This window comes from Lissotriton vulgaris, chromosome 7, assembly GCF_964263255.1.
Source record: "Lissotriton vulgaris chromosome 7, aLisVul1.2, whole genome shotgun sequence".
In the NCBI taxonomy this organism is placed as follows: domain Eukaryota; kingdom Metazoa; phylum Chordata; class Amphibia; order Caudata; family Salamandridae; genus Lissotriton; species Lissotriton vulgaris.
Window position 1 is genome coordinate 1,068,592,937 of NC_141695.1, and position 18,518 is coordinate 1,068,611,454.

Sequence of the window (18,518 nt, forward strand, 5' to 3'; positions counted from 1 at the left end):
AGCCAACACCATCATGCGACATACTGAAGGAGCATGGGAACAATGCAAATGACCAGAACATAAGCAGTTGTTGTTCCTAGCGATCGTGTTTTTTTGCAGGAATGCATTTTGCTCTAAAATATAGTGCTTAATGCCAGTTTTACATTTCCCATAACTTTGCATAACAATTGCAAAATGTACTTAAATTTGTAAAGGCAAATTCAGTGAACGTTGCACACTCTAGTTTCAAGATACATGTGCTGGTTCCTCATTACCAATTCATGCAGCTTTTAAAGCTTCTTGGGGCATTTGTATCAATATTGGGAATAGCGTTATCTAATTGTGATTATCTGTGAATCTATTCCTACTGTTTGAAACCCATTGACTTTCATTTAGACATTTTTAGTGATTCACTAATCAACCTACCTCATGAAAATAAAGAAGTATGTCACAATTTGTGACCCATTAGGACACTCTAAAATCACAGGGATGGTGGCCTGCTAGGGTCAGCTGACCACCATGTCAGTGATTGGTTTTAAATAAAGCAGTATATTTTTTAAATGCATTCTGTTTTCCTTTCATGTTGCATTTAAAAAAGAAAAATGTAAAGTTTTCTTTTCATTTTTTAAGAGTAGGCTGTGGCCTGTGGGACAAAAGCTTGTTTTTATGAACCTTTCCAAAGGAAAAGGGGTCACCTGGGGACCCCTTTCTGTTTGTGAATGGGTTACTATCTACTTGAAGTTGGTGGTAAAATGTGAATATTTAGCAACCGCATTACGTTTGCTAAATATTCTTACATATCGCTGTGATTCAGTATTAGGAAGTGACTCCCAAAACACATTTCTTACCAAAACCTAATCTGTATGTATTCACAATTCCAAACTGCGATTCAGTAGCATGTTGCCGAATCGCAATTTGGAAATAATACATAACAAAATGCATTTTTCTGCGAATCCGGACATTTGAGATTGGAAAAATGCTTGATACACCTAGCCCCTTGTTGGCTATGTTTAACTGTGATTCTTCCATAACCCTGCTCAAGTTTTATATTTGCAAACATGTCTTTATAAATTCTAGAAATTAAGTAGACTGAAACCACCACACCCAGATTACTGTGGTGCTTGTTCCCTGATTACATTGCACTGGCTTGTGTTGCGGGTATGTATCATAAGTTTTCAGTTTTTAATGTGAAAAAGGGACACATATACATTTACAGAAAGCGCAAACAAACCACGCTAATTCAAGGAAAGGCAAATCAATACAGATATTAGCATCCACACACCGTAAAAAGCTCACAGGCATATACCCAGACAAGCACAGGCAGACATAAGCAGAGGGGTGTGTGACACAGTAGCTGTCGGTGGTGGGAGTAGCTGCCGGGCGGTGATGTGGGGAGGGGGAGGGGCAGGCTGGGTAGTAGTAAACTACCTAAATGCGATGCAGTGAACGCAATAAAAATGTTTTATGTATTTATATGTTTACTTACCTGTAATCCTCCATAATCCATAGATTACTACCCCCCACCCTGCCCCTCCCCCTCCCCACATCACCGCCTGGCTGCTACTCCCACCATGGACCGCTACTGTGTGAACAGCCACATATGTGCAGAGAAGTACACATGCAAACGTTCAAACTCAAACAGAAAAGCAGTGCCGACTACAGAGAGAAAGAAGCGGAGAAATGCAATCATTCACTTACAGGCAGACATACAGAAACAGTCAAATTCACATATGCAGCATTACAGATAGACAAGCAGGTGGAAAATAAATAGATGCTCACAAATACTCAGGAATCTTTACAAAAACTGATGAGTATCCACACACATACATATACAAGACACACAAAGACACGTATAAACTAACATCTATACATACAAAGACAGCCGAGCATATATTCACAGTCTCAGTCAAACAGCAACGATAATCCCCATAGCAATAGGTTCCGCTGGTAAAATCTATTAGCCTTGTCAATGATTGTTTAATTATTGGGGAACCAAATTAATTATCCATGCAAAATGATCGAACATTTGGTTAATGTATTATTGATATTAATCATTTAAAATTGTTTTATCATTTCCAGTTTTGTAGCATTAAATGTAACATGCAAATTGTATGTTGACCTGACTGTACTTCGATGGCTGAATTAAATATTGGAGCCAAAAACAAGGTTGCTTTTAGGGTAAACAATCTAGTACAGCATGGTCGGTCGAGAGAGCATTGTTGATGTTGTTGTCTATAAACTTTAGCAATGAACAAAAAGCATTCCACTGCAAAAAGTATGAGAAAGTCAAACAATCCTCACCTCCTTCAAGGTGAATGTTCGGCGTGAATGTGAAAACAACGATACATTGACCTTACAATGAGCGAAAATATTCATATGAACACATTTAATTTGATGTGAATTGATGTCAAAATTCAGTGTAGATTTATTATGTTATTCTTAAAACAAAATACTGTCACATCTAGGAAGATCCTGCCCTTGTGTCAGACAATATTATGCCACACAAATTTCTTTAACAAGAAAGCTTTTATTAAAGGTAAAAATACATTTGTATTTGATTGCTCTAAACAGTTCTAACTACAGTACATTTTTGGATTACAAATATAACTATTATTCTATTAGGCTATCTGTGTTCTTGCCTGGCACTTCAGAACTGGTTAGAGACCTTTTTTCAATAATGTGTCCTTTTCAAATACCTTAACATATGAATAGTTTATAGTTGTGATTTATCTTAAGCATCATTGTCAATTTATAAGAGAAATCAAAGTGTGCTTGAAGTAGTTTTCATCCATACTTCCCATCATTGCAGCTCTGCATGCTGGGCATGGCTTTTGCATTTCAACAACATTTGTACCGTTAGGCATCTGTGATTGTTTACAACTTAATAACCCTGTCCCTCATGTTCAGTCTGGAGATTGTCTGTGTTCTTCCTCATTTTTTGCAGAATCTGATAGACAATTGTGGGAATAGTAATAGTACAGCCTCTTTGTAGAAAGAGAAAACCAATGAGAGGCCACCTTCCTTGCGAGTGTTACAGGATTTGGTCATGAGCTTTACACAGTGCTAAAGAACAACCCTTTCACAATTACCTGCTTGCGATCTGCCTGTGTCCATGGAAGGACCTCTTATCCCACAGCCTCTCTCTGTCATCATTGATAGTGCAAGTGTGAAGGAACATATACATTATACAACGTGCTGCTCGGGCTAGTTGTTACAGTTTTTCACCCATGTTGTATCATGCTTCATAGGCCTCCCATTACAGCCTGAATCTTGCTCCACTGAGATGCTGGCTGATATATCCAAACATTTCAAGCCTTTATTCCTTTTGAAGTAAATTAATCCTGTTCGTTTAGGTTTTTGCCAAATTTATCACTGAGCTGCTGTATTAGATCTGATAACTCCCCAGTCGTTTGTGATTTTTCCTCTAGTAGTTCATAACGGAGACTGGAAATATCTTGCTTGATTTCTTTAAGTTCACCTGGAAGACAAGAAATATCAAATTCTCAGTAAAAGGAAAAAAATTGTCTTTACTTTGATTGTACAGTTTGCCTATACATATCTGCATGTACGTATATATGTGTGTATAAAAATGTATATAAATAAATGTATATATATATATGTACATGTATGCATATATATATATATATATATATACATACATACAGCTATATATATATATTTACATATATATGTATAACATATATATATTTAGTACAACTTATAATGTCCCTGCTTTGCTTAAGACTGTACATTCTGCTGAAATAATGTCTACTATTGTACATGTTGTGATTGGAAAGAAAAAGAAAAATGTAAAGTTCTGCATAAAAAAGTGTCACTGCCAATAAACAACAGTCACAAGATACAAACTAAAATGTACATTCATTGGTTAACAACACTATAATTTTATACAATACGGCAAAATGCCACTGGCATTTCGAAGCATTCCTGTTTTCTCCAGATTCATGATGTTTAAAGTGGCTCTATGGAAACCTATAGCAATACACAGTGTATTGCCTTACATTACACATGTGGCTGGATAGTAACTACCTCTATTTCCTGGTAAATATTATCTGTCCTCATTTAGACTTGGCAGCGACAATGTACCATGACCCTCAAACACCAACTACGAGACACTGGTGGAGCATTAATTGCACCAACCAAATAGTGTGGTCCCTACCTCTCCATTTCCAGCGGCCCACCAAATTCCTGGAATAACAGGACCTGGTGGTAGCATTGCCATCCGAGTTTGAAATGACTCGCTGGGCACAAGTATTGTTCTCAGGCTTGGGCTGGGTGTACAAGCTCTTAACTTGTGGGAGCCACCAATTTGCAATTCCACAGAATTTGGGGAAGCCCAAACTTCCTGTAACTCTTGCACCTGGTTATGCTAAGGTTTACTCTGAGATATACAACCATCCTCTGACGAAAGTAAAACCTAGGATTCCCTTTATTTCTGGAGATGGTTGCCTTTGGGAAGGTACTTCTTGAAATGATCAGTATGCTTTGGGATCACAGCTGCCTGAGGAATACCCATGGCCTCTCTTGGAGATAATACCTATGCATTAAGGTATCAGTGAGAGAATCCCCATGGATTCTCTAGGGCCCAGTACCTTCAAACGGTGTGATTTCCACCAGACTACTAGGGGGAATAGGTATATAAGTATCACATTGTGTCAGGAGCTGGCTGTGGAGGTAAGAGCTGTGGGGCGGGTGGGGGGTGCGGAAGAATTCAACATAAGACGACTAGGGAAACAAATAAAAAAACATGGTTTACTTTTTTTAAATTTAAGTTTCTCTCATCGTCATATGTAGAATCCCCCTCACATTGCCCCCGCCCCACAGCTCTTACCTGCACTGGCCACGCCTGCATTGTGTGCCCTGCCATGCTGATCTTCATCACCTCTGACCCTCAATCTCAGGCTGCAACCTGGCCTTGCCAGAGGCTTTACCTCAACTCAGGTGTAACTGAGGGCCATTATGTAATATTATGAACAGCTATCTCTTGCTAAACAGCACATACAGACCTACTGCAAAGGGAAGTCTGTGAAAATATTTGCAAATATCTGGCCAGTGCATGTTTTGCCTATCATACGGAGTGAAATGTGGTATCACCGCACTTTTAAACATGGTACAAATACATAGGTAGTTCTGTGCCACGTTACCACCATTTAGTGCAGCAAAACTGTTGGATCACGCTTTATGCAAGTTATTCCCCATTAGTAAAAGCTAAATTATTAGTAAATGACAAATTCTAATTTCAGGGTTAATACTCCTTCTCACAATTGCGGGTATATTAATTCCACAATAAGGACTCTCTTTATTTAGACTTGTGCTATGGTATTGGATTACTGTAAAAAAAAATACCGTCTGACCTAATAGTTAAAAAGAGTCCTAAATATTGTTTACAGAATTATTGCCACTTTGGCGTTAATAATAAAAAAATACACACCAAGTGGGACCACTATGAAAAGATCTGTAGTGAAAACCAACCATAATCATAAAGTCTTGGCTGATGCATGAAGCTATATAATTCAAATTAGAACTGGTCACGGTATGGTGTTATTGAACAGATTTGGTGTACCTCGGTGTGTTGGACTTCACCAATTCATGAAGTTTGTTATGAAGCTCCTAACTTCAACAATGTTGCCAATTTGATGAATTTGGTGGCTGTATTTGTATTTTAATTTGTGAAGTACACCACAAGAATACATTTTTAGAAGAAAAACATAAAAATCTTTTTTTTCCAGAAAATGTGTTTGGAGAAACGTTCTCTCATAAATCTTTTGTATCTGAAGTTTTGCACAAATACAAAGTTGATAGCCTACAGGTGATCAATGTATCAGTCAAAATTATAATTGTGTGCTTCTAATATTAGATGCAGATCTGTCTTTGAACATTCTGAATTACAATGTGTTTTCTTAATTCTTTTTCACATGGCTCACTGTAAAAGTAATAATGAAAGACTGGCCCTTAGCCATTATCTTGAAACAAATTTACAACAGCTTAAATTCACTTACTGAAAATGCACATTAGACTGATAAAACACAATCACTTTTAAATACCATCCTTGCCAGTGATTTACAAACGTTGTTCTATGAAACAAGCCTAGACTAACTTGGACCATTTGCATTAGCCTCTTATTTTTCACACAATAATTTGTACATTTTCTGACACACATATCTCGCGGTAAATGAAAAGTTAATTATTTTCGGCACAATTTGGGTTGGCAAGTTCAGAACAGTTTTTTGAAATTGTTGTTGATTTAATGAATGCGGACACTACCATATCTGGCAAGTATATTTCTAGTACTGAACCAGTTCTGTCTGGTCCAGTCCGAAGAATTTCCCAGACTACCATTTGTGCCCCGCAATCCTTAATAAAGTAGTTACTTTGTTAGATGGCACAAAGGGTTAGATCCACATAATTACATTTGCAGATAACAGTATAAATAAATTACTGGAAGACAGGATTCAATTTCAAACTGTCTCACATATTCAAACTCTATTACAGTGACTGATTACTACTTCCAATCTACCATTCTTTCCTACATAACCATTACTTACCATGATTTCTACTGGGAACTTATAAATCCACTGCTAAGAATTTACGTGCACAGTGCTTTGCACGTTCTACACCTCTGATCCACAAAGGCAGCACATATTACACAATTGATTGTTTTTCTAAATTCTCTTAGTTTCAAGGTATTCTTTTTTTCTGAATGCTAATATGCAAATGGGGACTTTATAAAAGGATTGGTCACACAATGGCTAGCATGAGAGTACTTGTGCTCTCACTTGGTGGAAGGAGTTACAAAAGTAAAGAAAAGTACGATTGCTAGGGAAATGATCTTTAACATAAACTGTATTTGTATATACCTAACATGAAACCAGTTTTCTGGGCAGAAACTTCCTCACATTATCTGTTTAGTGAAGATTGCCAGAGATTAATCCAAGAATCCATGTTCACCTATAACCCTGCTAAAGATATTTGGAAACAAGGGAAAAAAACACAATATTAGCACTTGCCTTCATTGACTTCATCGCTCTCTCTGTCAACTTGCGCCTTCAGGACGTATCTCTTGATAAGACGCTTCATAATTTTCTAAAAGAAAAATATTTAAGATGATGAGATGATATTTAAGAAATTTTTCTAATTCAAAGGGCAATCTTGAATAAAAGGATCAAGCAACATTTTTGGGCAAGAAAGCAATTACATTTTCTGCAAACATCTGATAAAGTATGTCATTTAAATCTTAACTATTTAAAATTTAGAGATGTAAGAAAAACAGATTTTGTTTTTGTTAATAAAGATCATTCTCACTGTTGAAGTAACAGATTTTTCTTGGCAAAGCTTAGTCATCAATGGCCACTGAATGGAATTAGAAAGCTCACGTAAGGAATAGAAATTTGATTGATCAGTGCACAATGGTTATACTACGCAGTGCAGTTTGGTGCTGTCATTATGATGATGAAACCCGTTTCACAGAAAGCCTTGACATATTTTCCATATTTCAAATGGACCTGTGAAATATTATGCATATTTCATGGTTCACTCTAAAATATGGGATTTTATATATATCACTATATGTTTGCAAAAAAGACCCAAATTCATTAAATTCACCTGAGACTAATTCTTAGTGTGAGGAAATGATCCATTAATTGTGAGGTATGAACAATTACCCACTCACTGGGAACCAAACACTCTATTGTAGCGCTTGACTCTTTCTGGGTAGGAAATCAGAGCCGTCCATGGCCTACTTAGGGGAGGTAGGGTGGGCTAGTATTCACTATTCACTGGTACACAATAATAGAACTTAATAAATGATTGTCTAGTCTGTGCTTTTTCTTTAGAATAGGAAAAGTACATTTATTACACACACTAATTACTATTATGCAGAAATTAACAAATATGCACAAGGCTGGTGAAAACACCTTGGATGATATTACATTTGACCCCTAAAGACCATGACACAAATAAATCACAGTAACCTCGTCTTGTACATTATAGCACATAGCTATAGAGGAAGGTGTAACTTTACATCTAGCAGGTCTCTTGGTCTTAACAATTTTACCATGTTAAAGATCAGAATTACATGCTATAGTATATCATTGTATCACTGACTTTAGTAACCATAGTTCAACTGCAATTATTATAATTGCTAGAGCATTGCAACCATCTGCAGTCATTATACCTAATAAAGCATTCATGAAAAATCATTACTGTCAGAAACAACAACACAGGTGAGTAAAACCTTGTGAAACCACCATGCATGTGTCTGAGTCTTTCTTGAACCAATGTAGGCAACAAACATGTAGTCATAAACCCAACTGTTAGAACTGGGGGTCTCTATTTGGCTGAGGTAGGTACCTTAGTCCAAATAGGGACCCTTGCTGCAAGCCAGGGAACAGAGGGACACACTCTTAGATAACCCCTTCTCACCCTCCGGTAGCTTGGCAACAAAACTGACATGCAACACTGTAAATGGAAAAAAAACTATTTTATATTTTGAATCCTGGAAATAATCAAATGACAAAAATGCTCCCACTTTCAATTAAAAGCCTGCACTGAGTAGGAAGTATCTAGAAATGCAATATATAATGTAAGCAGGGATAGAATGTAATTTGGTTCATGCAATTAATTGTTATGCTGTAATGTACATAAAAAGGCAACATTTGCTTAGTGTAGACAAGGAGTGTGGAAACAGAAAGCAAACAAACATTTGCACTTTAGATAAGCCCTGTAAACAGCTTACAGAGCCAGTTACTGAAAAGGAATGAGTCCAAAATGTGCACTGAAGCCTCCCATGCTAATTGCCAAAGGTCGAATTTAGGAGATCTACGCCTATATGTCATCTGCATCATTTAGCCCTGTCACTGCTCCTTTACACTTTTCTATCAGCCTCGCCTCATGTATATTTAAAATCATACATTTGTTCTCCTCTTTGTCCCCATTTGACTACATATTGTACTGACCAGTACACATCATCTTCTGTGTGATTTATAGTGATATAATGTTGCACCAAAGCCCCATGGTTGCAGTAGCGAATCCTGAAATTATGTTTTTGTGGTCATGATGTAATAGATTAGATGGTTAGTCCAATGCATGTTTTTTACTTAGACAAGTTATTCGAGAAATTACATTTTTTGTGCTCCATTTGGAAAATGCAGTTTGTCGGTTGTTTATCCATGGCTTCAGGTAAAAGCGGCAGGTCCTGATAGAATTCTATTCGAATTATATAAAGCAATTCAAGAGGAAATAGCTCTGATACTTTTAGATCTGTTACATTGAATACAGTATAACTGGACCCCTCCTGATTCTTGGCAAGGAGAAGATATGATATTGTGGTCTTTTTAAAAAAAAGGGAAACCCGCCGACAATCCTGCATCATACAGACCAATGGGAAACAGGGAGGGAGCACACTCCTGACCTCTTACCTGGGTCGCCCCTTCGCATTGTGGTCAATGCAGTTCATACACCTCAGGATAAAATTCGTGGGTATAACACCAAGTTGGTGCGAGCAGGTGCTAGTATCTGTTGTCTCTAGACGCGAGACATGGCTCGGGTTTCTGGATAATATCCGTCATCAGTAGAGATAAATCCGGGGTGGTTAAGAGGCTGCAAACAATCCAGGCTTCATTGCCTCTAGGCGCGGAGGTGCATCGCCTACGGCTCGTCAGCCAAGGAGGCACGAGGGAAACCCAGAAACAGGAAACAGGGAGGGAGCACACTCCTGACCTCTTAACCGGGTCGCCCCTTCGCATTGTGGTCAATGCAGTTCATACACCTCAGGATAAAATTCGTGGGTATAACACCAAGTTGGTGCAAGCAGGTGCTAGTATCTGTTGTCTCTAGACGCGAGACATGGCTCGCGTTTCTGGATAATATCCGTCATCAGTAGAGATAAATCCGGGGTGGTTAAGAGGCTGCAAACAATCCAGGCTTCGTTGCCTCTCGGGCGCGGAGGTGCATCGCCTACGGCTCGTCAGCCAAGGAGGCTCGAGGGAGCCCCAGAAACAGGAAACAGGGAGGGAGCACACTCCTGACCTCTTAACCGGGTCGCCCCTTCGCATTGTGGTCAATGCAGTTCATACACCTCAGGATAAAATTCGTGGGTATAACACCAAGTTGGTGCAAGCAGGTGCTAGTATCTGTTGTCTCTAGATGCGAGACATGGCTCGCGTTTCTGGATAATATCCGTCATCAGTAGAGATAAATCCGGGGTGGTTAAGAGGCTGCAAACAATCCAGGCTTCGTTGCCTCTCGGGCGCGGAGGTGCATTGCCTACGGCTCGTCAGCCAAGGAGGCTCGAGGGAGCCCCAGAAACAGGAAACAGGGAGGGAGCACACTCCTGACCTCTTAACCGGGTCGCCCCTTCGCATTGTGGTCAATGCAGTTCATACACCTCAGGATAAAATTCGTGGGTATAACACCAAGTTGGTGCAAGCAGGTGCGAGTATCTGTTGTCTCTAGACGCGAGACATGGCTCGCGTTTCTGGATAATATCCGTCATCAGTAGAGATAAATCTGGGGTGGTTAAGAGGCTGCAAACAATCCAGGCTTCGTTGCCTCTCGGGCGCGGAGGTGCATCGCCTACGGCTCGTCAGCCAAGGAGGCTTGAGGGAGCCCCAGAAACAGGAAACAGGGAGGGAGCACACTCCTGACCTCTTAACCGGGTCGCCCCTTCGCATTGTGGTCAATGCAGTTCATACACCTCAGGATAAAATTCGTGGGTATAACACCAAGTTGGTGCAAGCAGGTGCTAGTATCTGTTGTCTCTAGACGCGAGACATGGCTCGCGTTTCTGGATAATATCCGTCATCAGTAGAGATAAATCCGGGGTGGTTAAGAGGCTGCAAACAATCCAGGCTTTGTTGCCTCTCGGGCGCGGAGGTGCATCGCCTACGGCTCGTCAGCCAAGGAGGCTCGAGGGAGCCCCAGAAACAGGAAACAGGGAGGGAGCACACTCCTGACCTCTTAACCGGGTCGCCCCTTCGCATTGTGGTCAATGCAGTTCATACACCTCAGGATAAAATTCGTGGGTATAACACCAAGTTGGTGCAAGCAGGTGCTAGTATCTGTTGTCTCTAGACGCAAGACATGGCTCGCGTTTCTGGATAATATCCGTCATCAGTAGAGATAAATCCGGGGTGGTTAAGAGGCTGCAAACAATCCAGGCTTCGTTGCCTCTCGGGCGCGGAGGTGCATCGCCTACGGCTCGTCAGCCAAGGAGGCTCGAGGGAGCCCCAGAAACAGGAAACAGGGAGGGAGCACACTCCTGACCTCTTAACCGGGTCGCCCCTTCGCATTGTGGTCAATGCAGTTCATACACCTCAGGATAAAATTCGTGGGTATAACACCAAGTTGGTGCAAGCAGGTGCTAGTATCTGTTGTCTCTAGACGCGAGACATGGCTCGCGTTTCTGGATAATATCCGTCATCAGTAGAGATAAATCCGGGGTGGTTAAGAGGCTGCAAACAATCCAGGCTTCGTTGCCTCTCGGGCGCGGAGGTGCATCGCCTACGGCTCGTCAGCCAAGGAGGCTCGAGGGAGCCCCAGAAAACAGGAAACAGGGAGGGAGCACACTCCTGACCTCTTAACCGGGTCGCCCCTTCGCATTGTGGTCAATGCAGTTCATACACCTCAGGATAAAATTTGTGGGTATAACACCAAGTTGGTGCAAGCAGGTGCTAGTATCTGTTGTCTCTAGACGCGAGACATGGCTCGCGTTTCTGGATAATATCCGTCATCAGTAGAGATAAATCCGGGGTGGTTAAGAGGCTGCAAACAATCCAGGCTTCGTTGCCTCTCGAGCGCGGAGGTGCATCGCCTACGGCTCGTTAGCCAAGGAGGCTCGAGGGAGCCCCAGAAACAGGAAACAGGGAGGGAGCACACTCCTGACCTCTTAACCGGGTCGCCCCTTCGCATTGTGGTCAATGCAGTTCATACACCTCAGGATAAATTTCGTGGGTATAACACCAAGTTGGTGCAAGCAGGTGCTAGTATCTGTTGTCTCTAGACGCAAGACATGGCTCGCGTTTCTGGATAATATCCGTCATCAGTAGAGATAAATCCGGGGTGGTTAAGAGGCTGTAAACAATCCAGGCTTCGTTGCCTCTCGGGCGCGGAGGTGCATCGCCTACGGCTCGTCAGCCAAGGAGGCTCGAGGGAGCCCCAGAAACAGGAAACAGGGAGGGAGCACACTCCTGACCTCTTAACCGGGTCACCCCTTCGCATTGTGGTCAATGCAGTTCATACACCTCAGGATAAAATTCGTGGGTATAACACCAAGTTGGTGCAAGCAGGTGCTAGTATCTGTTGTCTCTAGACGCGAGACATAGCTCGCGTTTCTGGATAATATCCGTCATCAGTAGAGATAAATCCGGGGTGGTTAAGAGGCTGCAAACAATCCAGGCTTCGTTGCCTCTCGGGCGCGGAGGTGCATCGCCTACGGCTCGTCAGCCAAGGAGGCTCAAGGGAGCCCCAGAAACAGGAAACAGGGAGGGAGCACACTCCTGACCTCCTAACCGGGTTGCCCCTTCGCATTGTGGTCAATGCAGTTCATACACCTCAGGATAAAATTTGTGGGTATAACACCAAGTTGGTGCAAGCAGGTGCTAGTATCTGTTGTCTCTAGACGCGAGACATGGCTCTCGTTTCTGGATAATATCCGTCATCAGTAGAGATAAATCCGGGGTGGTTAAGAGGCTGCAAACAATCCAGGATTCGTTGCCTCTCGGGCGCGGAGGTGCATCGCCTACGGCTCGTCAGCCAAGGAGGCTCGAGGGAGCCCCAGAAACAGGAAACAGGGAGGGAGCACACTCCTGACCTCTTAACCGGGTCGCCCCTTCGCATTGTGGTCAATGCAGTTCATACACCTCAGGATAAAATTTGTGGGTATAACACCAAGTTGGTGCAAGCAGGTGCTAGTATCTGTTGTCTCTAGACGCGAGACATGGCTCGCGTTTCTGGATAATATCCGTCATCAGTAGAGATAAATCCGGGGTGGTTAAGAGGCTGCAAACAATCCAGGCTTCGTTGCCTCTCGGGCGCGGAGGTGCATCGCCTACGGCTCGTCAGCCAAGGAGGCTCGAGGGAGCCCCAGAAACAGGAAACAGGGAGGGAGCACACTCCTGACCTCTTAACCGGGTCGCCCCTTCGCATTGTGGTCAATGCAGTTCATACACCTCAGGATAAAATTCGTGGGTATAACACCAAGTTGGTGCAAGCAGGTGCTAGTATCTGTTGTCTCTAGACGCGAGACATGGCTTGCGTTTCTGAATAATATCCGTCATCAGTAGAGATAAATCTGGGGTGGTTAGGAGGCTGCAATAAATCCAGGCTTCGTTGCCTCTCGGGCGCGGAGGTGCATCGCCTACGGCTCGTCAGCCAAGGAGGCTCAAGGGAGCCCCAGAAACAGGAAACAGGGAGGGAGCACACTCCTGACCTCTTAACTGGGTCGCCCCTTCGCATTGTGGTCAATGCAGTTCATACACCTCAGGATAAAATTCGTGGGTATAACACCAAGTTGGTGCAAGCAGGTGCTAGTATCTGTTGTCTCTAGACGCAAGACATGGCTCGCGTTTCTGGATAATATCCGTCATCAGTAGAGATATATCTGGGGTGGTTAAGAGGCTGCAAACAATCCAGGCTTCGTTGCCTCTCCGGCGCGGAGGTGCATCGCCTACGGCTCGTCAGCCAAGGAGGCTCGAGGGAGCCCCAGAAACAGGAAACAGGGAGGGAGCACACTCCTGACCTCTTAACCGGGTCGCCCCTTCGCATTGTGGTCAATGCAGTTCATACACCTCAGGATAAAATTCGTGGGTATAACACCAAGTTGGTGCAAGCAGGTGCTAGTATCTGTTGTCTCTAGACGCGAGACATGGCTCGCGTTTCTGGATAATATCCGTCATCAGTAGAGATAAATCCGGGGTGGTTAAGAGACTGCAAACAATCCAGGCTTCGTTGCCTCAGACCAATATCCCTCATGAACGTCAACACCAAACTATACTCAAAAATCTTAGCGACTCGGTTAGGGGGGGATCATAGCCCATCTAGTCTAACCATGGCAACATGGCTTTATACCAACAAGAGGCACAACAGATCACATCAGGCATGCTATAGCCCTATTTGATATAACTGAAACAACCAGTGAGAAGATGGCTATGATCCTCCTAGATGCCGAGAAGGCATTTGATCACGTATCATGGCAGTGTCTTTGGGCGACTAAGGTACATAGAGGATTTGGGCCTGGTTTCTTGACAGCCATACAGGCAATGTATTATAGACCTTACGCAAGACTAAACATAATGGGTCAAGAATCAATTTCTATTGACATTGCAAGAGGGACAAGACATGGCTGTCCTGATTCGCCAATATTAATTGCTCTGTATATTGATATTTTTATCAAGCAAATCCTTCAAGATCGGATATTTGCACCAGTTAACTGTAAAGGGTACGACACAAAGATTATGGTCTATGCCGATGATCTGGCAGTGGTAACTACGGACCCAGAAAATGCAATTCCTCAAATTCAGAAATTAGCTAGTGAATATGGATGAACATTAGGCTACCTGTTGAATACAGGGAAAACCCAGATTTGTTGCAACTCTGAAACCCCATGTAATGACCCTTGAAGATTAAATGAGGTCATCTGTTTTGGTATCAAGATTGGCAGCAACGTAGAGACCATCTGGAAAATAAAAATGTTACCCATGATCAGTGAGATCAGCACGGATCTATGTAGTCTAGATAGACTTCATTTATCACTTATTGGGCGATGCAACATATTGAAGAGTTATGCTTCCCAGAGTCCTATATAGGTTTAGGTCTATCCCACTAGAAATTGAAGATTTATTTTAAAAAAAATAGATATCATTTTTAGCAATTTTGTTTGGAAATATTCTAAAATTCATCGCTCCTTCAAATTTTTAACACTACCACAAGATCGAGGAGGATGGTCTGCCCTCAATCTCAAATACTATTACTATGCAAGCTACTTACAGCAAATGGCTTTTGTGATCTCACCAGGCACGGGAAACAGACAATACAATGCAGATGGGGACCTCCCCTTGGTATATGAGCTAGCAATAGGAATAAATGCACAGGGAGTACTTCTTCGACAGATAGAGGCCAGCATTTATAAAAAAACAAAATTTAAGGTGGTAATAGCAATCTGGAAAATATGGAAAAGAATGGTAGGGCTCATGAAAATACCTAAATATAACAGATACACGCCATTGTGGCGATCTCCCCTTTTTCCTACAACAATGTACAATAAATTGGCTAGGCAATGGGAGGAAAAGGGAATCTTGATGCTGGGGGATCTTTATTTAATTAACCAAAGTCTGTCCTTCCTTGAGTTAAAGCAAAGGTACGGTATAGCTGCTGCAACATATTTTAAATACAGACAGTTACCAGCTCTTTAAATTAAATTAAGGAGGAGGGACTCTCCGTACATAGGAATTCTTCAATAGAGATCATTTCTCAGACCCAGACAAGAATTAAAAGCATCACTGCCTGATGACCTCGAGGCAGTAAAAATGAAATGGGCTACGAAAATCGGAGATCCTGACATCGATTTGTTTAGCTCATTAGTCTTAGCTAACGGGACATTCCTCGCAGCTAACTTGAAATCCCAACATTATTATATGATATACGATCTCTACTCCCTCAAAATTACATTGGTGGGGGGAAGAGAGGATGATAAATGTCCCGATGCGATCAAAGGCCAGACGATATATTTCACATGTTTTATGGCTGCGAGAAATTGAATCCACTGATAAAACAAATAGAGGCATTTCTGACAGTAGCTATAGGCAGTATAATTATTATAACTCCAACCCTATTGTTGCTAGGATGCGATGAGAAGGTACAATGTGACCATCATAGAGCAGATCTGTTTTCATCTCAATAGCTGTAACTCGACTTCTCTTTGCTACTCATTGGAAAGATGCGGACCCTCCTCAATTTCAAGCCTGTCTAGGTCGTTTGGAGGCTATATATCACCTCAAGAAATCACTATATAAATGTAAAGCCTGTGATGCAAGCAGAAGAGGTGGGGGAATATGGGCTCCTATGAAGAAATGATTATAAAGCAATCTGCTATGTAAGGAGATAGGCTGAATGATGGTTTTTAGATCTTGTGACAGGAAACAACTGATCCAGGATTGAAGATTTTTAATTTTCTATTTCTGCATTGTAAAATATCTATGAACTACTGAATAACAAGCTCTTGCGTAATCAGATGTTAGTTATATTTATATGTAAAATTGCTTATGAATCTATATTTTTCTACTTTGTATATTCTCCCCCCCAAAAAAATATATTAGCATGGTGAAACACTCAGATTTATCAGTGGTAAAATCACAAGCAGAAAATGTAAATCTGAGTTGGGGGCAAATCTGTACACAAGAGGAATTAGCAACAAAATTTGCTGTTTGCCCAGAGCAGGTAGAACAATTGTCCAAAAAGCAAATTCATTTGAAAGTGGAAAATAAAATGGCTAAAAGCAACTAAACCAAACTTTAGACATAATGTAAGTATGGAATAAAAAAATGATCAGTGTTTAATTTTTAACTACAAGAACCAAACATACTTATGAAGCTTCTAATAGACAGGCATGTCTGCAATATATATATTTTTTAATGGTGCCAATTTATAATAACAAGAGCATGGACATCAAATAGGGGTCTCCAGGGGTCGTAACTGCAACCCCTAAGCCCCCCATTATCACCCCTGCCACCTGGCTGTTTGTCATCTGTGACAAGTGCTCTGGTGGTATAAAATCAGCCACAGTATGAGCAACGCTTGATTGCACTGCTGTGCTTAAGCTCTGCCTGCAGAGACATCATAATGGCCTGAAAGCTGGGCCTGGGTGGGGAAAAAAGTAATCTAACTCGTTGCTATGATGCTCCTGCGCCAGGCAGCACAGTCCTTTTTTTTGATACAATGTATGTATTAACTGCTGGCCTGGGCAAGGAAGCTGAGAGAATGAACATGCAGCATGTGCAGCATGGCTGGGCATGGTTAGACGGTGACTAACAATACATGCTGCAGCTAGAAGCATGTAAGTGAGCACTTGGTGCACCATACCCTAGCTGAGGACATGGTACCTGGTGCTGTATGTAGACTACTATGTTTAGGACTGCCATCCGGGTCCCAAGGTTGTCAACCTGGTAGTGCCTGAAAGCACTATTAATGATGATGTCCCTGGCAAAAATGATTGACCAGTCACCACATGGCAGTGAAAGCCAAGTCGGACTCTTGCCTGTTGCGTGGATGCTGGTTGTCAAGACTCTAGAGTGACTGACTAGAATCAACAAAAGTTTGGGACTTGACAGTGAGTGACTTGCTTCACTTAATTGTCACTCTATAAATGAGTCAAGAAGTTGGACCTCTGGTGGGCCATGAGGCTGGTGATTTTGTGTGAGAGTGCGACTGTCTGAGTTGTCACATCGCCTAGAGTCTCCAATCTTTGACTCCCCTTGTGGTGGTGCCAGACATTGTAACTCCGTTAAGCTGTGGGCCCGGGGCAAAGTTTAACAGAAGCAGCAAGTAAAGTACGACAAGAATATCTGTTTTTGAAGGTGACACATGACTTTCAAATGCCCACATTTCAGGTTCAACCCCTCTAGAGGTCTAGTCATCGTTTAGGTAATGTGAATAACACATGAATTGCCAATGTTTTATGTTGAACACTGCATCTGTGTGCCAACAGCATGTGCATGCCAGTCAGTGAGTGCTGGTGGACTGGCCAACAAGACATTATCTGTTTTGAACACAAACAAAGCAGGAAAAGTTGTACCGGGCATCGGGCACCGAGCAACAGGACAGCATTTCCCCAGAAGGCTGGAAGGGTCTTGAGCAGGTTTTGTAAGTGGGACTGGTTATGTAGCAGTGTAGTAGTTTTAAAAGCTCTACAAAGTTCCTTTTATATTCAGCCATTTTCAGGAAGCAATAAAAGTGTCATGTTAACCCTTGTGATTTATTAATCAACCTATTGGAGAGAGAGGGGAGTTTTGTTTACTGGCAGTTTCCACGTATCTAAAGTAGTGCAGAGGGCTAATATATTTTACGGTGTACTGCACTACTACCTAGAAAATACAGCAATAGTTGCAGAAGCAAAACAAAAAGAACCCAATAATTAAAAATACATTGTAGTATACTATAGCAGTAAAATATAGAGTAGTACATTGTATCATTGTATTTTTAATGTTGGAACACATTTTCTTTTAAAAATGTATTCTAAGTAGTGGGGTAATTAGTAGAGATTTCCAAGGAACTCTGTAGACTCTTCTGTAGAGAATTAAATCTGTAAAAAAGTGGTATATTTGTGATACATAGTACAATACAGTGTTTTTTAAATTTATTTTACATATTTAATTTCGTTTTAGTTTTTTTAATTACAGAGATAATTCCATGGTAGTACTGCAGTACTCCATATCTTTTCAAAACAAATATATGGAAAAATATTATTATTTTTCCTTTACTTGTTACCATTTTAATTAAGTGGTAACATGTGGGGAAAAAATGTAAAACTT

General features: G+C 41.5%; 1 protein-coding gene across 1 annotated transcript in view; it reads right to left on the minus strand.

Annotated features, from left to right (window-relative positions):
* Positions 1 to 2,616: 2,616 nt before the first annotated feature.
* TRPC7 (transient receptor potential cation channel subfamily C member 7) overlaps positions 2,617 to 18,518 on the minus strand; it is a 1,554,154-nt gene continuing 1,538,252 nt past the window's right edge. The window contains exons 11-12 of the mRNA XM_086931521.1: positions 7,005 to 7,080; positions 2,617 to 3,457 (exon numbers count right to left, since the gene is read on the minus strand). Of these exons, the coding sequence (XP_086787647.1) occupies positions 3,315 to 3,457; positions 7,005 to 7,080 (219 nt within the window). The 3' untranslated portion in view covers positions 2,617 to 3,314. The remainder of the gene's footprint in view (positions 3,458 to 7,004; positions 7,081 to 18,518) is intronic.